The following is a 17733-nucleotide window of genomic DNA, read 5'->3' as shown; positions in this document are numbered from 1 at the left end:
TGGGAATGGATGGATGGGGAGAGCCGTTTTTCTCCCTCTGCTGGTGGAAGCGACACTGCCAGCCTTGGAGGTGGAAGGGGTCCCCTATGGAGTCCCAACATTGTCCCTGCCTCCATGGCCTCTCTGCCCAAGCCGACACCGAAGAAGCCAGTTGTCGTGGCAGAGACAGAGACAGAGGCATGTGTCCAGCAACCCACCTTGTCTCAGACAGACCTCTGGACAGGACCCCAGTCTGAGAGCAAAGGGTCTGCGCTCTGCCCCACTTGACGGCCACAGAGCCAGGGAGCTGTTCCTGCGAGTGGTAACCCCTCCACCCACCAGGGCTGAGCTCAAGCCTCTGGCAATGGCCCGGGAAGCGGTCGGGTGGCAGGGAGCTGGCTGGTCCCAGGCCCTGCAAGATATAGGCAGTGCCTGCTGGCCTGGTCCAGAGCAATGCCAGAGTCTGCACCTGCCATTTCAAAGGCAGGATGTCCCTGCTCCACCACTGCCCCTGCCTTGCCCTGTGCACCCCTCCGCAGCCCTGTCCCCTCGAGCACAGCCCCAGCAACTAGCCACGTGGAAGGGCTGGGGGTCACTCACTCTGTCTCCTTTCTCCCCTGGGGGACCAGTGGCTCCGTCAGCACCTGGCGCTCCGGGTAAACCCTGGACAACAATGACAGGATCAGCAGCCTGGTTTCAGGGGCCGCTCTCCCCAGCCTGGCCACAGCCTAGCTGGAACCATTGGAAGGGGCTGGCTCCAGGTACCCAGGTGATGGGGGTTCTTGTGCATCCAGGAGACGGAGGGCAGTTCTTGAGTGCCATGGGGAGGGGAGAAGGGGTCTCGTGTATTCAGGGAAGGGATGACCTGGGGCAGCAGATCATGTACCCACCCCAACAGGAGAGATGAGATACTCAGGCCCTGTTCCCCGCCCCATGGGCAGCTCCCCGTGCCCCCCTGCCTCTTCTCCCCCACATACAGCACTTACATCGTGCCCCGGAGGGCCTGGCGGCCCGACTGGCCCCGGGGGGCCCAGAGGACCTGGAACAAGAGAAGCAGAACACATTGTGTCATTATGGCCCATATTCTTTATAATAATATTATTATAAGTATGACATAACTATGTTTTTGTGCAAGATAAGGCATGTGACATATCATTGAAAAGGTTCTGATTTACTGAATATGATTACCTTATTTGTATGCATGTATCATTTTGGTATCTGAAGTTAGGAATATTGTCTATGTATCTATTACAAATGTGTTTACACTGGGGAATGCCCACTAGGCAGCATGCAATCAGTCTAGAAGGCTGGCTAGGAGAGGCCATTAGGGAGACCAATAGGTCTTAGAAGATGCTAATCTCCCACTGGGAAGCCTTCCTGGGGACGTCTGAGTCATGGCTGTGGTAGCCCTACAGGGACATGTGACTGGTACTGGACTCCATCATAATGCTAGTGTTTTTCCACTGACTGGGTGTGGGAATCAAACTGGGAGACAAAGGATTCCCACCATATGCAAAAACTAATTAAGGCAGGGGAGTGACATCAGCGTGGTTTGTTCTTCACTGACTCCCCGCCCAAGAATGAGGACTGCTGGAAACACCTAAGAAAAAAAAAGACAGAACTAGGGGAGAAGGGCTGAACCCAGGCTGGAGAATTGTCTGGCCTGTGAAAGGAATACCTGGAGTTTTAAGCTGCAAGTGCAGTTTGCCTTCAAGAATCTCTGCAATCTGCCTAAAATAATATTTAGGGCAAGTATTTGTTACATATCCAATTTCTTTAGTATATTAAGCTTAGATTGCGTATTTGTTTTATTTGCTAGGTAATCTGCTTTGATCTGTTTGCTATCCCTTATAATCTATCTTTTGTAGTTAATAAACTTGTTTTGTTTTGGTTAAGACTAGTGTGTGGAAATCATTACTTGGGGCAGAAAGCTGTTGCATCTCTCTCTCAACATTGAAGGAAGGGGTGAATTCCACGAGCTTAGCTGTACAGTTCTCTGTGCAGCACAAGATGGTGCAATTTGGGGTTTACACTCCAGAGGGGGGTGTGCACTTGAATACTGGACAGTTCCTTAGCTGAGCTGATCTCAGCATCTTTGTGTCTCCCCCTACTTGTATGTAAAGTGCAGTCTGAAGCCTGGGGATGAGCTTGACAGGCTGCATAGCAGTACAGTGTAAAGGAATCCCAGGCTGGTGGGTCAGTTGGGCTCAGTGGTACCCCAGTTCCAAGTGGCACCCCGGAGGTGGCACTCCCTCAGCTGGCACCAGGCTCATATCTCTGCTGTTACACCCATGAGTTGGCGGCACATTCCCATGAGATGTGTATCCCTTGTGCCAGCCTTGCCCTGGGCAAAGTCCATCCCATAAAGCCCCCTGGAGACTGTGGGGAACTGGAGGGAGACCTCCACTGAATGGGGTAACCAGCTATCTGGATATCAGGGCTCCAGTGAGGAATGGGGAGGAGGGGAACTTACCCATTGGTCCTGAAGGCCCTGGGGGTCCCGCAGGCCCCATGTTGCCAACGCTGCCAGATTCGGTGAAGGTGTTTGACAGAAGCGGGTCCCCTGAGACATGGAGGGAGGAGAGATTAAAGGAGACTGCCAGGTAGTGCTGGCTTATAGGGACTCTGGGGAGCCCGCTTTTCCTCCTGGAGCCACAGTGAAATGGGCCCAACATGCCTGAGCGTGGGTCAACTGCACACAAGTCCAGCTGCTCGCTCAGCGAGATCTGGGCAGAGGGCCAGATCTGCTGGGTATGGCACAGCAGGGACATAGCAGCCAGCCAGCCAGCCACTCGGAGACACGGCTGATCAGACTCACACTTGCACCTGCCAGCATGCACAGGCCACCACGGTTACCAGCAGGGGTCAGGCACGGGCCTTCGGCACAAGTTTCTCCCACTGACTGAGCGGCAGGCTCTTCTCAATGCTCCAGCCGCTGTCTGAATGACACACACTTTGCCTGTGTAGTCCATAGGCACTGACTGCCAGGCATAGCAGTCCTCGTTCAGATACATATACCCATCCCTGCACATTCAGACATGCATGCCCAGATCCATACATGTGGCCAAGTGGAGAGGGCACTGGATGGGGACTCAGGAGATCTGGATTCTGTTCCCTGATCTGCCACTAACCTTCTGGGTGATCTTGAAAAAGTCACTTGCTCTGTGCCTCAGTTTACCCATCTATAAAATGGAGATAATGCCATTGCCGTCCCCTGTAATACACTTTGAGTTCAACCACTAAAAAGAGGTATATAAGAGCAGGATACTCTTGTCTGCAGAGGCACACATACAGGCCCATAGCACGGTGTGGCAAATTGCCGGTACTGTTCTGCTGGGTCTCACGCTTTCTCTTCTCTGGGGTAGGTTCAGGGCACTATTGCTTGCCTCTGAATCGGTTCTTAATTACTCCACTAGTGTCCTTGGAGGAGGGGAGTGGAGAGGGAGGGACCTGGGCCCAGCCTCTACTCCAGGTCCCAACCCAGGGGCCCTTCTGTCTCAGCCTGGGTTGTATGTACCCTTCCCGTGTCTCCACTGGGTCAGTAAGCTCTTCAAACCAGGGAGTCTCAGCTCCAATAATCAAACAGGGTAAGGGAGCTTGGGGACTACATCCTGCGTAAACTCTTGGTGGTAATTCCCTGGATACTCCATCCTCGTACAGGAATTGTAGGGTAAATTCACAGTGCCATGTAGCATGTTACCCTGGCTTTGGCCCGGGTTAGTGTGTCTGTTCCATCAACTTTCCGCAGACACGTGACTCACTCCCGATCTATTAATGGTATGGTTTTTTTACCATTCATTTACAGTCGGTAAAATCCATTGTGAGGTCAAACGTAACCCCACCAGGCTGATTAGGCCACATTGCTTTCCCCATAATTCCCAATTACACTTGCATAGGTACCTCCTTGTTTGGGAACATTGGGCATATAGCAGCCCAATCCCGACATTCCATAACACCTGTCCCCTTATTCCGGTTGTCCACCTCTGCCTGTGGGCTAGTGCGGGCCCGTCACCACTCTCCCAACCGACCCAGTCCTTGTCTTTGACATCTTTACGACGCTGTCGAGTATCACCTATCTGTAATTCCTCTCGCTGTTCGTGTATAGTTTTCCAGAGGTTTTTTCTTGCTGCACATCGGGGTCTTGGGGTTAAGGAGGTTGTAGGGGTTTCTAGACTGGTCTTCCTGGTGCCGTCGTCTTCCCGCCTGGGGTCTGGAACAGTTCGCGGGCTGGTCCAGTTGCTTTCCACGAGGTGAAGAACGACACAACTCATTCACAGTAGATGGGGGGTCATTCTGGACAGCACCAAGTCCTGAGTCCTGGTGGTATACCCCCCGATAATACCGAGTCCAATATTAGTACCTTCCATCATCTCCTCAGAGCTATGGGCCTCGGCGCATGCCATTTCCGGTCAGGTGGATCACGGTCAAACAATTGTGTTCGGGGTGTCTTGTCTCCGTATATCGCATTCAGGTACACTCTGGGCTCGCAGTGCCTTATGTTGTCATAAAGCTACTATCGAACGCTGCCAGGGAATCTGCCTTTAGCTGGGAATAATTTGCTGCAGCTCTGCAGTCATATTTCGTATAGGACTTCCGGGGCTTCCCCCACACAGGAAATGCGGCAAGGATAACAGAACCATGTTCCGGGGCCAGGCCCTCGCTCCGATATAAGGACGTTCGCAGTGGCGGGCTGCTCGCTTATCAAAGCCAGAGGTATCTTCCACACTCCTCCCGTAGTCATTTTCTGTAAGCAAAGTTGCTAGCGTATGGTCCGGTCCCTTCCCAGTGTGATTCTGCTCCAGTAAGGATTCTATGCCTGGCCCTCAACCCAGGTCTCTCAGCAGGGCTCGGTCCTGAGCGAGCGTCTGATCTCAGCAACGAGCCTGATTGTTCTCTTGCTGCGAAATTAAGTCGCCTCTTGTTGGGCGGTTGCTTAGGATCCTGGGTAGCCTCCTGCTGGGCACGGTGGCATGTATAGGGGCCTTGACCACGTCATCCTCTCTAAGGGTGGAGGGTTTGTAACTCACCTGGACTAGTCCCCCAGCACGCAGAGTCCCACGCCTGACCATCACGTGTGTGCAAATTGCCAGGTACTGTTCTGCTCGGGTCTCACAGCTCTGATCCCTCTATTCGGGTAGGTTCAAGGGCACTATTGCTTGCCTCTGAAATCATTCTTATTTAGCTCCATAGTTGCCGTGGAGAGGGGATGGGAGAGGAGAGACCTGGGCCACAGCAGCCATTCTATAACCAGCTGTGCCCAACACCAGAGGCCCTGAGGGTTTGGGAACCACTTGAAATATGAAAAAAAAAAAAGGCAACTTAAAAAGACAAAATGGTAGTATAAAAAAATAAAACATATATATAATATAAAAAAAAAAACAAAGTTATCACTTCCGATCAAACCTGGGTTTACTTCCCTCGCCTCTACCTCCAGCTTGTGAAGGCTTTCTTGCCTCCCTTCTACACAACACTGGTCCCTTACCTAGGTTCTTCTGGACTTCAACAATCCACCGCAGCAGCCCCCTCAAACTTTCTATTTCTCTCTTTCAAACTCTTCTCTTCTCCAACTTCTGACAAGCCATGCACTCTGCTCCAATCAAACCTTCCCTCCTTCAACTCCACACGTCTGACTGAACCAGGGTTTTGTTATCACATGAACTGAAGTGCCGTGCTTCTAATTGGACAGATGCTCTATTGGAGTCAGGTGCTCTAAATGGCTAAAGTGTTCTATGTTAACTAAAGCAAACCTTCCTCCCTTGCAGGGAATAGGCCTTGCTAACACTCTCATGCTGCCCTCTGGCCATGCTGTATCACATATCCCCCCCCCCCTCAACACCAAGGGGTTGGGCTACTCGGGCCGAGAGGCCAGTGTCGGCGTGAGAGGCCATCAGCGTTTCCGTGTTGGCTTCCAGCCATGGCTGAACCGAAAATGGAGGTTGCAAAGAGGGAACCACCTCGTCACTCTGGCGTTCCTTCCTGTCATGCATCCACTGGGCGGGGTCGTGATCAGACCAAGGGTAATTGCCGGCCCAGGAGGTAGTAGCGGAGAGTCTCCATAGCCATTTTATTGCCAGACTTCCTTTCAACAACAGCGACTTTTGTTCCCTGGGAGGACTTCCGGCTGAGGTACAAGATGGGGTGCTCCTCCTCCCCTACCATCTGAGAAAGGACACACCGGTCCACCTCGACGCTCCGTCTGCAGGATGAATTCTTCTCGAAGTCTGGGGCCATGAGTACCAGATGGCAGCATAGGGCTGTCCGTAATCTGCAATGCTTCTTCCGCCGCATCCGTCCACTTCACTATCTCAGGCCCGCAGCTTTATCAGATCTGTCAATGGCCCGTCTTGTGGTGAAATGGGGATGAATCTCGATAGTATCCTACTACTCCCAAAAAGCTCTGACCGTGTTTTTTGCGTATGGTTGAGGCCAACCTTGTAATTGCACCTCCACCTTGTTCCATTGGGGCTCCATTACAACACTCTCCCTACGACATGCCTGAGGGGTAGGCTCAGTTAGTCCTATCAAGCTTCAGAGGATTGTGGTGGACGTGCCCTTCTCTTCTGGCAAGCATCCAGCACTGCTCACTGTTGTCAAGGTTTGGAGTCCGGTGCTCTAAATGGCTACAGGTGTTCTAGTTAATCTAAAGCAAACCTTCCTCCCTTGGCAGGGAATAAGGCCCCCTGCTAACACTCTCATGCTGTCCTCTGGCCATGCTGTATCACAACAGACACAGTGAGACAGGCATCTGCGCACGTGCAGCTGGAAGCCTTGCCCAGAAATGGTTTGATCCACGCCCAAGCCAAGTGGTTTTAGTTTAGCATGTGTCCAGAACTGCCCTTTAACCCATGGAGGGGGGCTGCTAAATCTGGCCACTAGGGGGCAGAGTAGGCCAATCCAATCGAGGCCAAGGGCCAATATTAAATGTATCCACTGGAACCTGCAGCCATGCAAGCGGAGCATCTGCTGGGGGTGCTCTACACAAGTCTCAGCTGAGGGACAGCCTGGCCCCCCTGCTCTGCCTCCCTCCCAGCCAGACAAGGCCACTGATCTGGGACCCAGTGCAGAGGAGACGCCCAGGATCAGAGTCCTTGCCTTGCATTGTGTCCCTTGTCACATGGAGGGACCCAGCTGGAGAGGACCCCTGGTCTCTTCCTGCTGACATTCCCTCAGGACAGCCCAGGCAGGCCCCCCTACAGTGACCGCTCACATACTGGACCCTGCAGCAGTGAAGGGGTCAACACCTCTAGCTGAGGTACAGCTAAGGCTCCCGCTCCTTGTCAGCAGCCCTGAGTCATGGCTTCAGACACTGGCACCTGCCCAGTGAAGTCACATCAGCGCACAGTGCTGCTGCTGCTGCAGTGGTTACTGGGGCCGGGTCACCTCGCTGGCACAGCTCAGCTCCCTGAGGGCTGTGCACTGCGCGCTGGGGGGCAGTCCACCTGGGTACAGGCTGAAGTGTAATAACAACACCTAGCTCACACAGCACTTGTCATCAGGAAGCCTCAAAGTGCTTGACAAAGGAGACCAGCGTCATCATCCCCAGTTCACAGAGGGGAAACTGAGGCATAGGGAGGCACCCAAGGGCACCCAGCAGGCCAAAAAGAGCTGGGAATAGAAGCTGTGTTGCTTGAGGCCCAGTCCAGTGCTCAGTCCACTAGGCCACACTCCAAGGATCTGATGAGGACTGTGGGTGCCAGAAGCTTAGGGCTAGGGACTCTGGCTCCCAGTGTGTGAATGAGAAAGGCAGAGGTGAGCCTCAAAGGAAACACACAGTTGGGCTCAGCTCCCCCGCCCCCGCTTTTTTTTTTTTTTGCTTTTCTATGATGGAGAAAGACACCCTAGAATGGTTTTATTTAAAAAGAAATATTTTACATTCCAATATCAAGTCTCATCTAACCTGGGAGACTCTGTGGCTGATTGGAGAACTGGGGCATCCCATGGCAGTAAAAGCTGGGCACTGGAGACAGGGAGGGATTTCATCTGCTGGTCTGACAGGCCAGAGACCCTCATGCAGTGACTCCCACCTCGAGCCCGTAGCTTCTGAGCAGCTGGGCCAGGATCTGAACCTGCGGGCCTGCCCCGTGCTCCATGCGAGAGCGTTCTGCTAGTGCGCCAACGCCCACTCAGTTCATCAAACTCCAACAGCCAACCAACACGGGGAGAAAGGGGCCTTTGTTAAGGATCTCCCGCCCCTTTAATGAAAACGTGACAGCTCACAGCATACATCTCCTGCCATGCCACCAAGGAGTCCTCCAGCAAAGCCAGGGCAGACCAGACTTGCCATTTCTGATATTTCTAAGTAGAGGTGAAAGTAAGCCGGTTCGGTCCAGTCTGGTCCGGCGTACCAGCAAGAGCCAGTACACCGTGCTGGATCGCACCAGCTTCCACGGTGGAGATTGAAAGGGCTTTGGGCTGCCCGTTGCTGCAGGCAGCCCAGAGCCCTTTCAATCCCCACCATGGCAGAGATTTAAAGGGCTCAAAGCTCCCTGCCGCTGCGGGCAGCCCAGAGCCCTTTGAATCCTGGCCACAGCTCTGGCTGCTGGGCTGGGGCCAGGATTTAAAGGGTTTGGGGCTCCCCTCAGCAGCAGGAGCCCTGGGCCCTTTAAATCCCTGCCCCAGCCCCACAAAGCTCGGGGTTCCCCCTGCGGCCGGAGCCCTGGCCTCTTTAATTTGCCCCTGAGCCTGGGGGCTCCCAGCCACCTCGTCAGCTGGGAGCCCCTGGTTGATTTAAAGGTCTGGGTCTCCCAGCCACAGCTGGTGCCCCAGGGCCTTTAAATCTTGAGAGGCCACACCTCTTCCAGACTCCGGCAGTACCGGTAAATCCTGTAAGTTACTTTCACCCCTGTTTCGAAGCAGAAAAACCCTTTAAAATCCTCCAGCACCAGCACCTCCCCAGCTGCCTTTCTCCCTCAGAAGCCAGCCATGCGGCCACAAACACATCATTTTTTTCTCCTTCCTGTCACTGTGAAGACTTGTGGGGCTGTCAGCATGCAGCTACCTAGTGCAAACGCAGGGTAACTACAGCATCAGGCAAAGGACAATTAGGAGGCTGGCATGAGACACTGAGCGAGACCAATGGGACTGTTTTAGCTGCATCTGACTGAGTGCAGGAATCGGCTCCCGCCTGCCTCAGCACCAGAGAGCCCGACATAGTGACTGTCAAGGGCTTCCAGGTACGTGGTTCTTCAAGGACGCAGTAACACCCACTGTCTGGGTAGGCAGGTTCCTGCTCGGTGCTTGGCTAAGAGATCACACACCAAGGGAAACCCAGACGCTGTGGGAAGAGCAGCTGGGGACTCAGCAGGTGGTGCCCTGAGCCAGTCCCAAGGACATGTCCCAGTACAGTGTCTCAGTCACATCAGACACAAGCTGAGATCCTAGCCACAAAAGGTTATCAACGCTGGGCTTTATTGCAAGGAGCTAGCTCCTGCCCTCCATTCCAAATGGAGACAGCACTCTCCTTCTCTTCCTGTCCCAAAGTGATGTGTAGCAACACAGATACTAGGAATAGTGAGGGTTAAATGTGCACTTCACAGAGAGAGAGGAAACCACTTGCCCCAGATCACACACTGAGCCAGAAAGAGAACCCAGGAGCCCTGATGCCCAGTGATCTAAACCAGCAGTTCTCAACTTCTGCCATATAGTGACGCTCCCATAGAATCACAGAAATGTCAGGTTGGAAGGGACCTCGAGAGTTCACCAAGTGCAGCCCCTGTGCTGAGACAGGACCAAGTAAACCTAGACCCGTGGTCCCCAACCTTTTTGTGGCCAGCAGCACATTCATGTTTTCAGAAGAGTGTGGCGGGTGCCAACAATTACTCACATAATGCAGGACCAGCTCCACACACCAGTGGAGCAAGCACGTGCCTGGGGCAGCACATGCTACGAGGCGGCATTCCGGCCATTCTGCAGAGTCGGAGTGGGGTTTTTTGGTTTTGTTTTCTTTTGTTTTTGTTTCTTGGTTAGTTTGGTGCCAGTTCTGGGAAGTGCAGAGAGAAGCCGGGGAGTCGCCGGCAGGATAGAGAACACTGGCACCTGCAGCCTACAGCCCTGGAGTTTTCTGTCCCCGGCAGGCGCAGGGCCCTGGCTTCTCTCCCCTGCTGGGCCGAAGGCAGGCCCCGTGCCTGTCGGGGGCAGAGAACACTGGCATCCGCAGCCTGCAGCTCAGCAGAAGCCAGAAAGAAGCTGCAGCCCTGTGCCTGCCAGGGACCGAGAACACCGGCGCCCACAGTCTGCAGCCCGGGAGAAGCCAGAGAGAAGCCGCAGCCCCGCACCTGCCAGGGACCAAGAACACCAGCGCCCGCAGCCCACAGCCCAGGAGAAGCCGGAGAGAAGCTGCAGCCCCGCACCTGTCAGGGACCGAGAACACCGGCGCCCGCAGCCCACAGCCCAGGAGAAGCCGGAGAGAAGCTGCAGCCCCGCACCTGTCAGGGACAGAGAACATCAGCACCCACAGCCTGCAGCCCCGGAGTTCTCTGTCTCCGGCAGGCGCGGGGCCACGGCTTCTCTCCCCTGCTGGTCATGGCGCCCGCGGCACCACATTGGGGACCACTGACCTAGACCATCCCTGACAGGTGTTTGTCTAGCCTGTTCTTAAACCTCCCATGGTGGCGATTCCACAACCTCCCTTGGGAGCTTGTTCCAGAGCTGAACCGTGAGTTACAAAGATTTTCCTAATATCTAACTTCAATCTCCCTTGCTGCAGATGAAGCCCATAACTTCTTGTCCTACCTTCATGGGACATGGAGAACAAGTGATCACTGTCCTCTTTATAACCGCCCGTAAGATATTTGAAGACTCTTATCAGGTCCCCCCGCCGGCCTTTTTTTCTCAAGACTAAACATGCCCAGTTTTTCTAATCTTTTCTCGTAGCTCAGCTTGATCATCTTTGTTGTTCTTCTCTCTTCACATCTCTCCTAAAGGGGGCACCCAGGACTGAGCGCAGTGCTCCAGCTGAGGCCTCACCAGTGCAGAGTAGAACGGGACAATCACCTCTCCTCTTCTACATACGACACTCCTGTTAATACAGCCCAGAACGATAATGGTCTTTTTCGCAACTGCATCACACCGGGGACTCACAATCAGTTTGTGATCCACTGTAACCCCTTGATCCTTCCCAGCAGCACTGCTGCGGAGCCAGTTATTCCCCATTTTGTAGCTGCGCATTTGATTTTAACTTCCTAAGTGAAGCACTTTGCCCTTGTCTTTATTGAATTTCATCTTGTTGATTTCAGACCAATTCTCTAGTATGTCAAGGTCGTTTTGACTTCTAATCCTGACCTCCAAAGTGCTCGCAACCCCTCCCATCGTGGTGTTATCTGCAAATGTTATACGCTTCCTCTCCACTCCGCTATCCAAGTCATTAATAAAAATATTGAATAGTACTGAATCCAGACAGACTCCTGTGGAACCTCACTAGACACATCCCCCTAGTTCAACAGTGACTCGTATCACAACAGAAAAGGGGGTTGGGATCCCACCCCACAAAATTATTAAGGAAGGTGTTAGGTGATTGCAAACCCCTGCAGTGTGTTCATGCCCCCTGAGGGTGTGTGCTGGTAACTCCCCGCTTGAGAATCCATGATCTAAACCATTGTATTACACTACGGTGATCATTTCCACTAGCCAGTCTCTCCTGGGCTGCCGGTCCCAGTGCCCTGCTGCCTGAGCTGCAGCCATCCTGTCTCACTGCCTGCCTTGGGTCCTTCCACATGTGGGCACTGGAGGGCAGGGGTGTAGTGTGGGTCTGAGTGGGGGGAGCTGCATGCAAGTCTTGCAGGGTGTAGGGTGTTGATGCCTGGATGTGCAACGGTACCGACTGGCCTGCCTGCAAACGAAGGCTGGCATGTGGGGGATGAGCCCTTACACTGAGCCCTCTCTGCCAATTTGCTGGAGAGAAAGCTCCGAGGGGCTGGGGGAGTGAAATCTGACCCCGCCCTCTCCCAGCACCCGGGGGCTCAGCCTGCCTTCCAGCACCACCTCTGGTTAGCATTAGCACCAGCCCAAGCACCTGGGACCGGGGGAGCGGGGCAGGGACAGGCTGATGCATCTCCAGCCCCACTGGGTGTCTCCTCAGACAGTCACTTGGCCAAAGCCAGCGGTGCCAGGAATCGAGCCCAGCTTGCCCGGCTCCCAGCCCCTGCCCGTCAGCACTTCACAGCCAGAAGGCCATGTTCGTACTGACTCGCTGGTAAAGTGCCAGGGCATTTAATGAGCACAGGAAGGCAGGGCCTTTCATCTTTCCTCTGGAAAACAGCCCCACCAGGGCACATCACCCCCGACTGCCACACTGGGACCATCCCCTACTGACTCCCCCACTGCAGCCCAGCACCCCCTAGCACATGCTCTGTCTCCAACCAGGTACCTTCCCCGCTCCCTCTCAGCTACTTACTTGGGTCAGCGATGCGGGATATTGTAGGCCCCACTGGGGCAGGAGGCCCTGGGGGTCCCGGGGGCCCTGGTAGGCCTGGAAATCCCTTCTCTCCGGGGATGCCCCTTGCACCATCCCGCCCTGGCGGACCTGGGGGGCCTAGAAAGGAAGAATAAAGGCAGGAAAGATCTTGAGGGCTGAGCGAAAGCAACTCTTGCTTTATAGCTGCTGGCGTCACCTGGGCAGGGCCGCCATGCGGGGGACCCTTCCTGCACAGCACAGCTGCCATGCTTGTGGGCACGGCTGCCCTGAGTGAAAGGCATTGTGGGTATTTCCTTAGCCTGGGTGGGAGGGCGAGGTCAGATCTGCAGCGGGCTCCAGGCAGTCCTGCCCCACCAGCTGGGCAGCCAGTGCTAGTAGGGGCTCAGCTCCCATGCTCCACTACTGTGTGGGGCAGACCCCAAGCTGCCGTGTGCTGCCTTGGGGATTGGGGTGCCACCCCCTTCTCTCAGCCCTGGCTGGAGGAAGCTGCACAATGGCAGAGCCCCGAACTGTCCTCAATACCCCGGATCTGGATGCGTGACTTATCCCACCCTCGCCCCAAGGGACCTACCTGCACAGGCAGGGGATGAGGCAGTTCTCCGAATGCCGACTCTGCAGCCAGAGGCCCCAGCTGTGCTTCACTTTGCCCTTACATATGGCCAAAGAGGCTGCAAAGCGGGGCAAGGCGAGGGGTGGAAATGGCCCTTCCACTTTCTCCTGATGTGCCCCTCTGTTTCCCTCCTCTGGCCCTCTTGCAGCCTGGTACCAAAGGCCCCTCTCCCCTTTCCAGCAGTAGCCAGCACTGGATGCTTCACAGGAAGGTGTAAAAGCCACCAGTGCCCCCCTGATGCTTAGCTAGCACTGGCTTCCTCCTAACCCCAGCTGCTGACCAGCTGATTTCCTGGCCTGGGGAGGAAATGCTCTCTGGGCTGCTTGCAGAAGTGGGAGCCAAACCCTGCTCTGCATGGGGTGCCCACTGCCCTCAGCCCCTCACCCACTCGAGCCTGCTCTCACTGGAGCCAGTGGGGTCAGTGCGCAGTGGGCTCTAGTCCTGGCAGTGCCACAGGGCTGGTTCTGTTCCTGGCTCCAACCACTAGGCTGGGCTCTGGCTGTAACCTCTAGGTTAGACCACCTATGTCCCGGTCACTTCTCCGGCACTACCAGGGTGGGGAAACCTAGCCTGGCGTGTTTGTGACAAGTCATACGCCCCATTATGAATCACAGGGAGGGGGAAATCACAGTGAGTGAGAGACAAAGAGGGCTTAGACAACACACAGGTCTCCTTCCTTCCCGGGGACTCAGCAACCCCATCCCATTCCTGTCCCGCTTCCCCCACCTGCCTTGCCATGCTCAGCTGCTCCTACTTCCATGGGGAGCAGGCTGCTCATTGTCAGGCGGGCTTCCAGCCACAGCCTCTGGAGTGGGCCCCACCATCTCCCAGGTTGTCATAAACCGATAGTTAAGGGGTAATGTCTCTTTTACCTGTAAAGGGTTAAGAAGCTCAGTGAACCTGGCTGACACCCGACCAGAGGACCAATGGGGGGACAAGATACTTTCAAATCTTGATGGAGGGAAGTCTCTGTTTGTGCTGTTTGTTTTGTTTGTTGTTCGCTCTAGCGACTAAGAGGGGCCAGACGTGGAACCAGGTTTCTCCAATCTTTCTGAAAGTCTCTCATGTTCAAAATAGTAAGTACTAGCTAGAAAAGGCGGATTAGTTTTATGTTTGTTTTCTTACCTTGCGAATGTGTATTTTGCTGGAAGAATTTTTGCCTCTCTTTGCTGTAACTTGTATCTTAGGCTAGGGGGTAGGGAATCCCTCTAGTCTATATAAGCTGAAGACCCTGTAAACATTTTCCATCTTGATTTTACAGAGATAATTTTAACTTTTTCTCTTTCTTTAATTAAAAGCTTTCTTTTTTAAGAACCTGATTGATTTTTTCCCCTTGTTTAAGACCCAAGGGGATTGGGTCTGAACTCACCAGGGATTGGTGGGGGGAAAGGAGGTGGGGGGAAGGCTAATTTCTCTCTGTTTTAGGATCCAAGGAGTTTGGGTCACAGTAGTCTCTCCGGGTAACCCAGGGAGGGGAAAGTCTGCGAGGGGGACAGGAGGGGAAATGGTTTATTTCTCCTTGTTTTAGACCCAAGGGGTTTGGGTCTTGGGTCCCCCAGGGAAGGTTTTGGGGGACAGGGAGTGTACCAGACACTGGAATTTCTGGTTGGTGGCAGCACTATCAGATCCAAGCTAGGAATTAAGCTTAGAAGGGTACATGCAGGTCCCCACTTTCTGGACGCTAAAGTTCGAAGTGGGAAACATATCTTGACACAGGTGCAGGGCAAAGATCAGCTCTGCTGACCCCATGGCTCCGGTGCTCCCTGGAGATCCAGCTCCCCCCAGGCCATTAGAAGACACGGAGCATGCAGCAAGAGGGGGCAGGAGCTGGCCTGGATCTGCGCAGGCCTCCCTGAGGATGCAGGGAGGTGGAGAACAAAGGAAAGGAGATGCAAGAGGGACGCCAAGGTTGAAGGGAGCAGGGCACGAACACTGCATGGGGAGCTGGTGGGCAGGGCCGGCTCTAGCCATTTCATTGCCCCAAGCACGGTGGCACGCCACGGGGGGCGCTCTGCCGTTCACCAGAGCCGCGGGACCAGCGGACCCTCCGCAGGGACGCCTGCGGGAGGTCCACCGGAGCTGCCTGCCGCCCTCCTGGCAACCGGCAGAGCGCCCTCCGCGGCATGCCGCCCTAAGCACGCGCTTGGCGTGCTGGGGCCTGGAGCCGGCCCTGCTGGTGGGGGCCTAGGGGAGGATGGCTGTTAATGTTTAACTCCAAATGGCCGGAGGCGACATCGCACTGGACACCTTCCAAGCCTAATAAACATTACACAGAGCACTGGGACTCTGAGACATGATGCCAAGAGCAACTGCAGCTCTCAGCATTAACTCCTTGCCCCGGCTGGCTCCCGGCTCAGGCTTGTAGGGAGGGAGCCGATCTTCCCCCGCACCCCGTCCCATACATGCTCGGGGGATCCCATCTCCATGGCAATGTAAACCTGCCTCACTCCCAGCAGCGCTAACCTGGGAGGGGGAGGGTCCACGCAGTCCTGAGCTTCCCCCAAAGATGCCCTGGGAGCACGGAGTGCCCTGGGTGCACATCCCCAGCCCTGACCTGGAGGCACAGCACTCCCTCAAGGATGGATTAGCACACCATGGACTAGGCTGATGTTATTTATTTGTACTTTCCTAATCCTTTGTCAGACCTCACCCCCCGAGCCTATTAAGGAATTGACAGGGAAGGAGGTAAAGCACCATCCTGGGTCTGAAAGTGGCAAAGAGACCGAGCATTAAGTCTGAAAGTGGCAAAGAGATTAAATGGGCTAGTTCCAACCTGGGTAAAGGTTCATCGTAGGGTGCGACGTGGCTCTGTGCTAGGGCCAGAGCAGTCTGCTACAATAATAATCCCTAGCTCTTAGCTAGCGCTTTTCATCGAGGGTCAGTGTCCTCATCCCTATTTCACAGGCGGGGAAACTGAGGCACTGAGTGGGGATGGGGCGTGTCCAAAGTCACCCAGCAGGCCAGCGGCAGAGATGGGAATTGAATCCAAAACTCCTGAGACCAGCCCAGTACCCTGTTCACTAGGCCACACTGACAAATATGTTTAATGTCTTACATACAGCACCTAGCACACTGGGGGGTGTGGACGCTACCGTAATATAAATAAAGAATAGCCTGGAAAAGGAGTCGAGCAATGAGGCCGCAGCATTTTGCAGATGACCCAAGAGGAAGAAGACTAGAGCGGTCTGGGAGGAAATTCAGAGGGCCCAAACTGCGCGAGGGCATTGGGCAGCAGAGGAAACGCCGTGCTGACAAGCACAAAGCGATGCAGATTGGGACGGATGATTTGAACAACTCAATCTAACTGAGTTCCAAATGACCTGGGGCATCTCAGGAGAAAGGCCTGGGAAGTACAACAGGCAGTTCCATAGAGACCTCTGCTCAATGCACAGCTGGGGGCCGAAAAGCAACCAAGACATTAGGATGCAAAAGGAATGGGATGGAGAAAAAGAGGGGAACTGTTATAATGCCTTTATCTAAATCAATGTGCTGGCCTCAGCTCGGATACTGCATACTGGCTGCCTTGCCTCCAAAAGGGACAGCAGAAACAGACTGGCAATGTGAATGGTCAGAGAATTCTCACTGAGGCGAGACTGAAAGGTTTGGGGCTGCTGAGAGGAGACAAAGAAGAGGGGCTATGACAGAGGGGTACAAGGAAACAAATAGGCTATAAAAGGCCAGTAAGGCATTCCTAGCCCTCTTCCTTTGGCACACAAGGGCTGGCACACAAGGACAAATGACTGTGGACATTCTTCTCATCCAGAGTCACGTCTAACCCTTTCTTACTGCTGCTCGGCTCTGAACCTCAGTGCCACCCTTGATATCTTGTGGCAATGAGTTCCGCCAGGATGTGTAGCTGGCGGAACTCATTGCCACAAGATATCAAGAGTGGCACTGAAGTTCAGAGCTGAGCAGCAGTAAGAAAGGGTTAGACGTGACTCTGAATGAGAAGAATGTCCACAGTCACACTAGAGAGGGGTGTTTATTTTAAGGGGATACAAATCCTCCTGCTTCAGGGCATGAGCCAACCTCTAACTGATGGCTCCAGGTTCTTCCCCCATGGGAGGGGTGTTCCACTGGGTGAGTTCCAGTATCTTCTTCTGAAGCAGCTGGAGAAAGGTGGGTGGATGGGGCAGATCCCTGCCCTGATTCCTACATTCCAGCTCTAAAAAAACTGTCAAGAAAAGGAACTTCTCCCATGGACCAGCCAGCCATCATCCATGGGGCAAAATCCTTTGCTGGGCTAAGCCTGACCCAGAGGGAGGTAACCTAGTGATAGAGGATGTGGAAGAAGCTAATGTACTCAATACTTTTTTTGCCTCTGTCTTCAAGAACAAGGTCAGCTCCCAGACTGCTGCACTGGGCAGCACAGTATGGGGAGGAGGTGACCAGCCCTCTGTGGAGAAAGAATTGGTTCGAGACTATTTAGAAAAGCTGGAGAAGCACAAGTCCATGGGGCTGGATGTGCTGCATCCAAGGATGCTAAAGGAGTTGGCGGATGTGATTGCAGAGCCATTGGCCATTATCTTTGAAAACTCATGGCAATCGGGGGAGGTCCCGGATGACTGGAAAAAGGCTACAGTAGTGCCCATCTTTAAAAAAGGGAAGGAGGAGGATCCGGGGAACTACAGACCAGTCAGCCTCACCTCAGTCCCTGGAAAATCATGGAGCAGGTCCTCAAGGAATCAATTCTGAAGCACTTAGAGGAGAGGAAAGTGATCAGGAACAGTCA

General features: G+C 54.1%; 1 protein-coding gene across 4 annotated transcripts in view; it reads right to left on the bottom strand.

Annotated features, from left to right (window-relative positions):
• EMID1 (EMI domain containing 1) overlaps nt 1-17733 on the bottom strand; it is a 106591-nt gene that overhangs the window by 9745 nt on the left and 79113 nt on the right. For all 4 annotated transcript variants that reach the window (XM_032764634.2, XM_032764633.2, XM_032764635.2 and 1 more), the window contains exons 10-13: nt 12371-12508; nt 2453-2542; nt 966-1018; nt 580-642 (exon numbers count right to left, since the gene is read on the bottom strand). In XM_032764634.2, coding sequence (XP_032620525.1) covers nt 580-642; nt 966-1018; nt 2453-2542; nt 12371-12508 — 344 coding nt within the window. The remainder of the gene's footprint in view (nt 1-579; nt 643-965; nt 1019-2452; nt 2543-12370; nt 12509-17733) is intronic.

The sequence above is a fragment of the Chelonoidis abingdonii genome, chromosome 22 (assembly GCF_003597395.2).
Source record: "Chelonoidis abingdonii isolate Lonesome George chromosome 22, CheloAbing_2.0, whole genome shotgun sequence".
Lineage (NCBI taxonomy): Eukaryota > Metazoa > Chordata > Testudines > Testudinidae > Chelonoidis > Chelonoidis abingdonii.
Note: the sequence above shows the minus strand (reverse complement) of the source record. Positions and strands in the feature narration are given on the sequence as shown.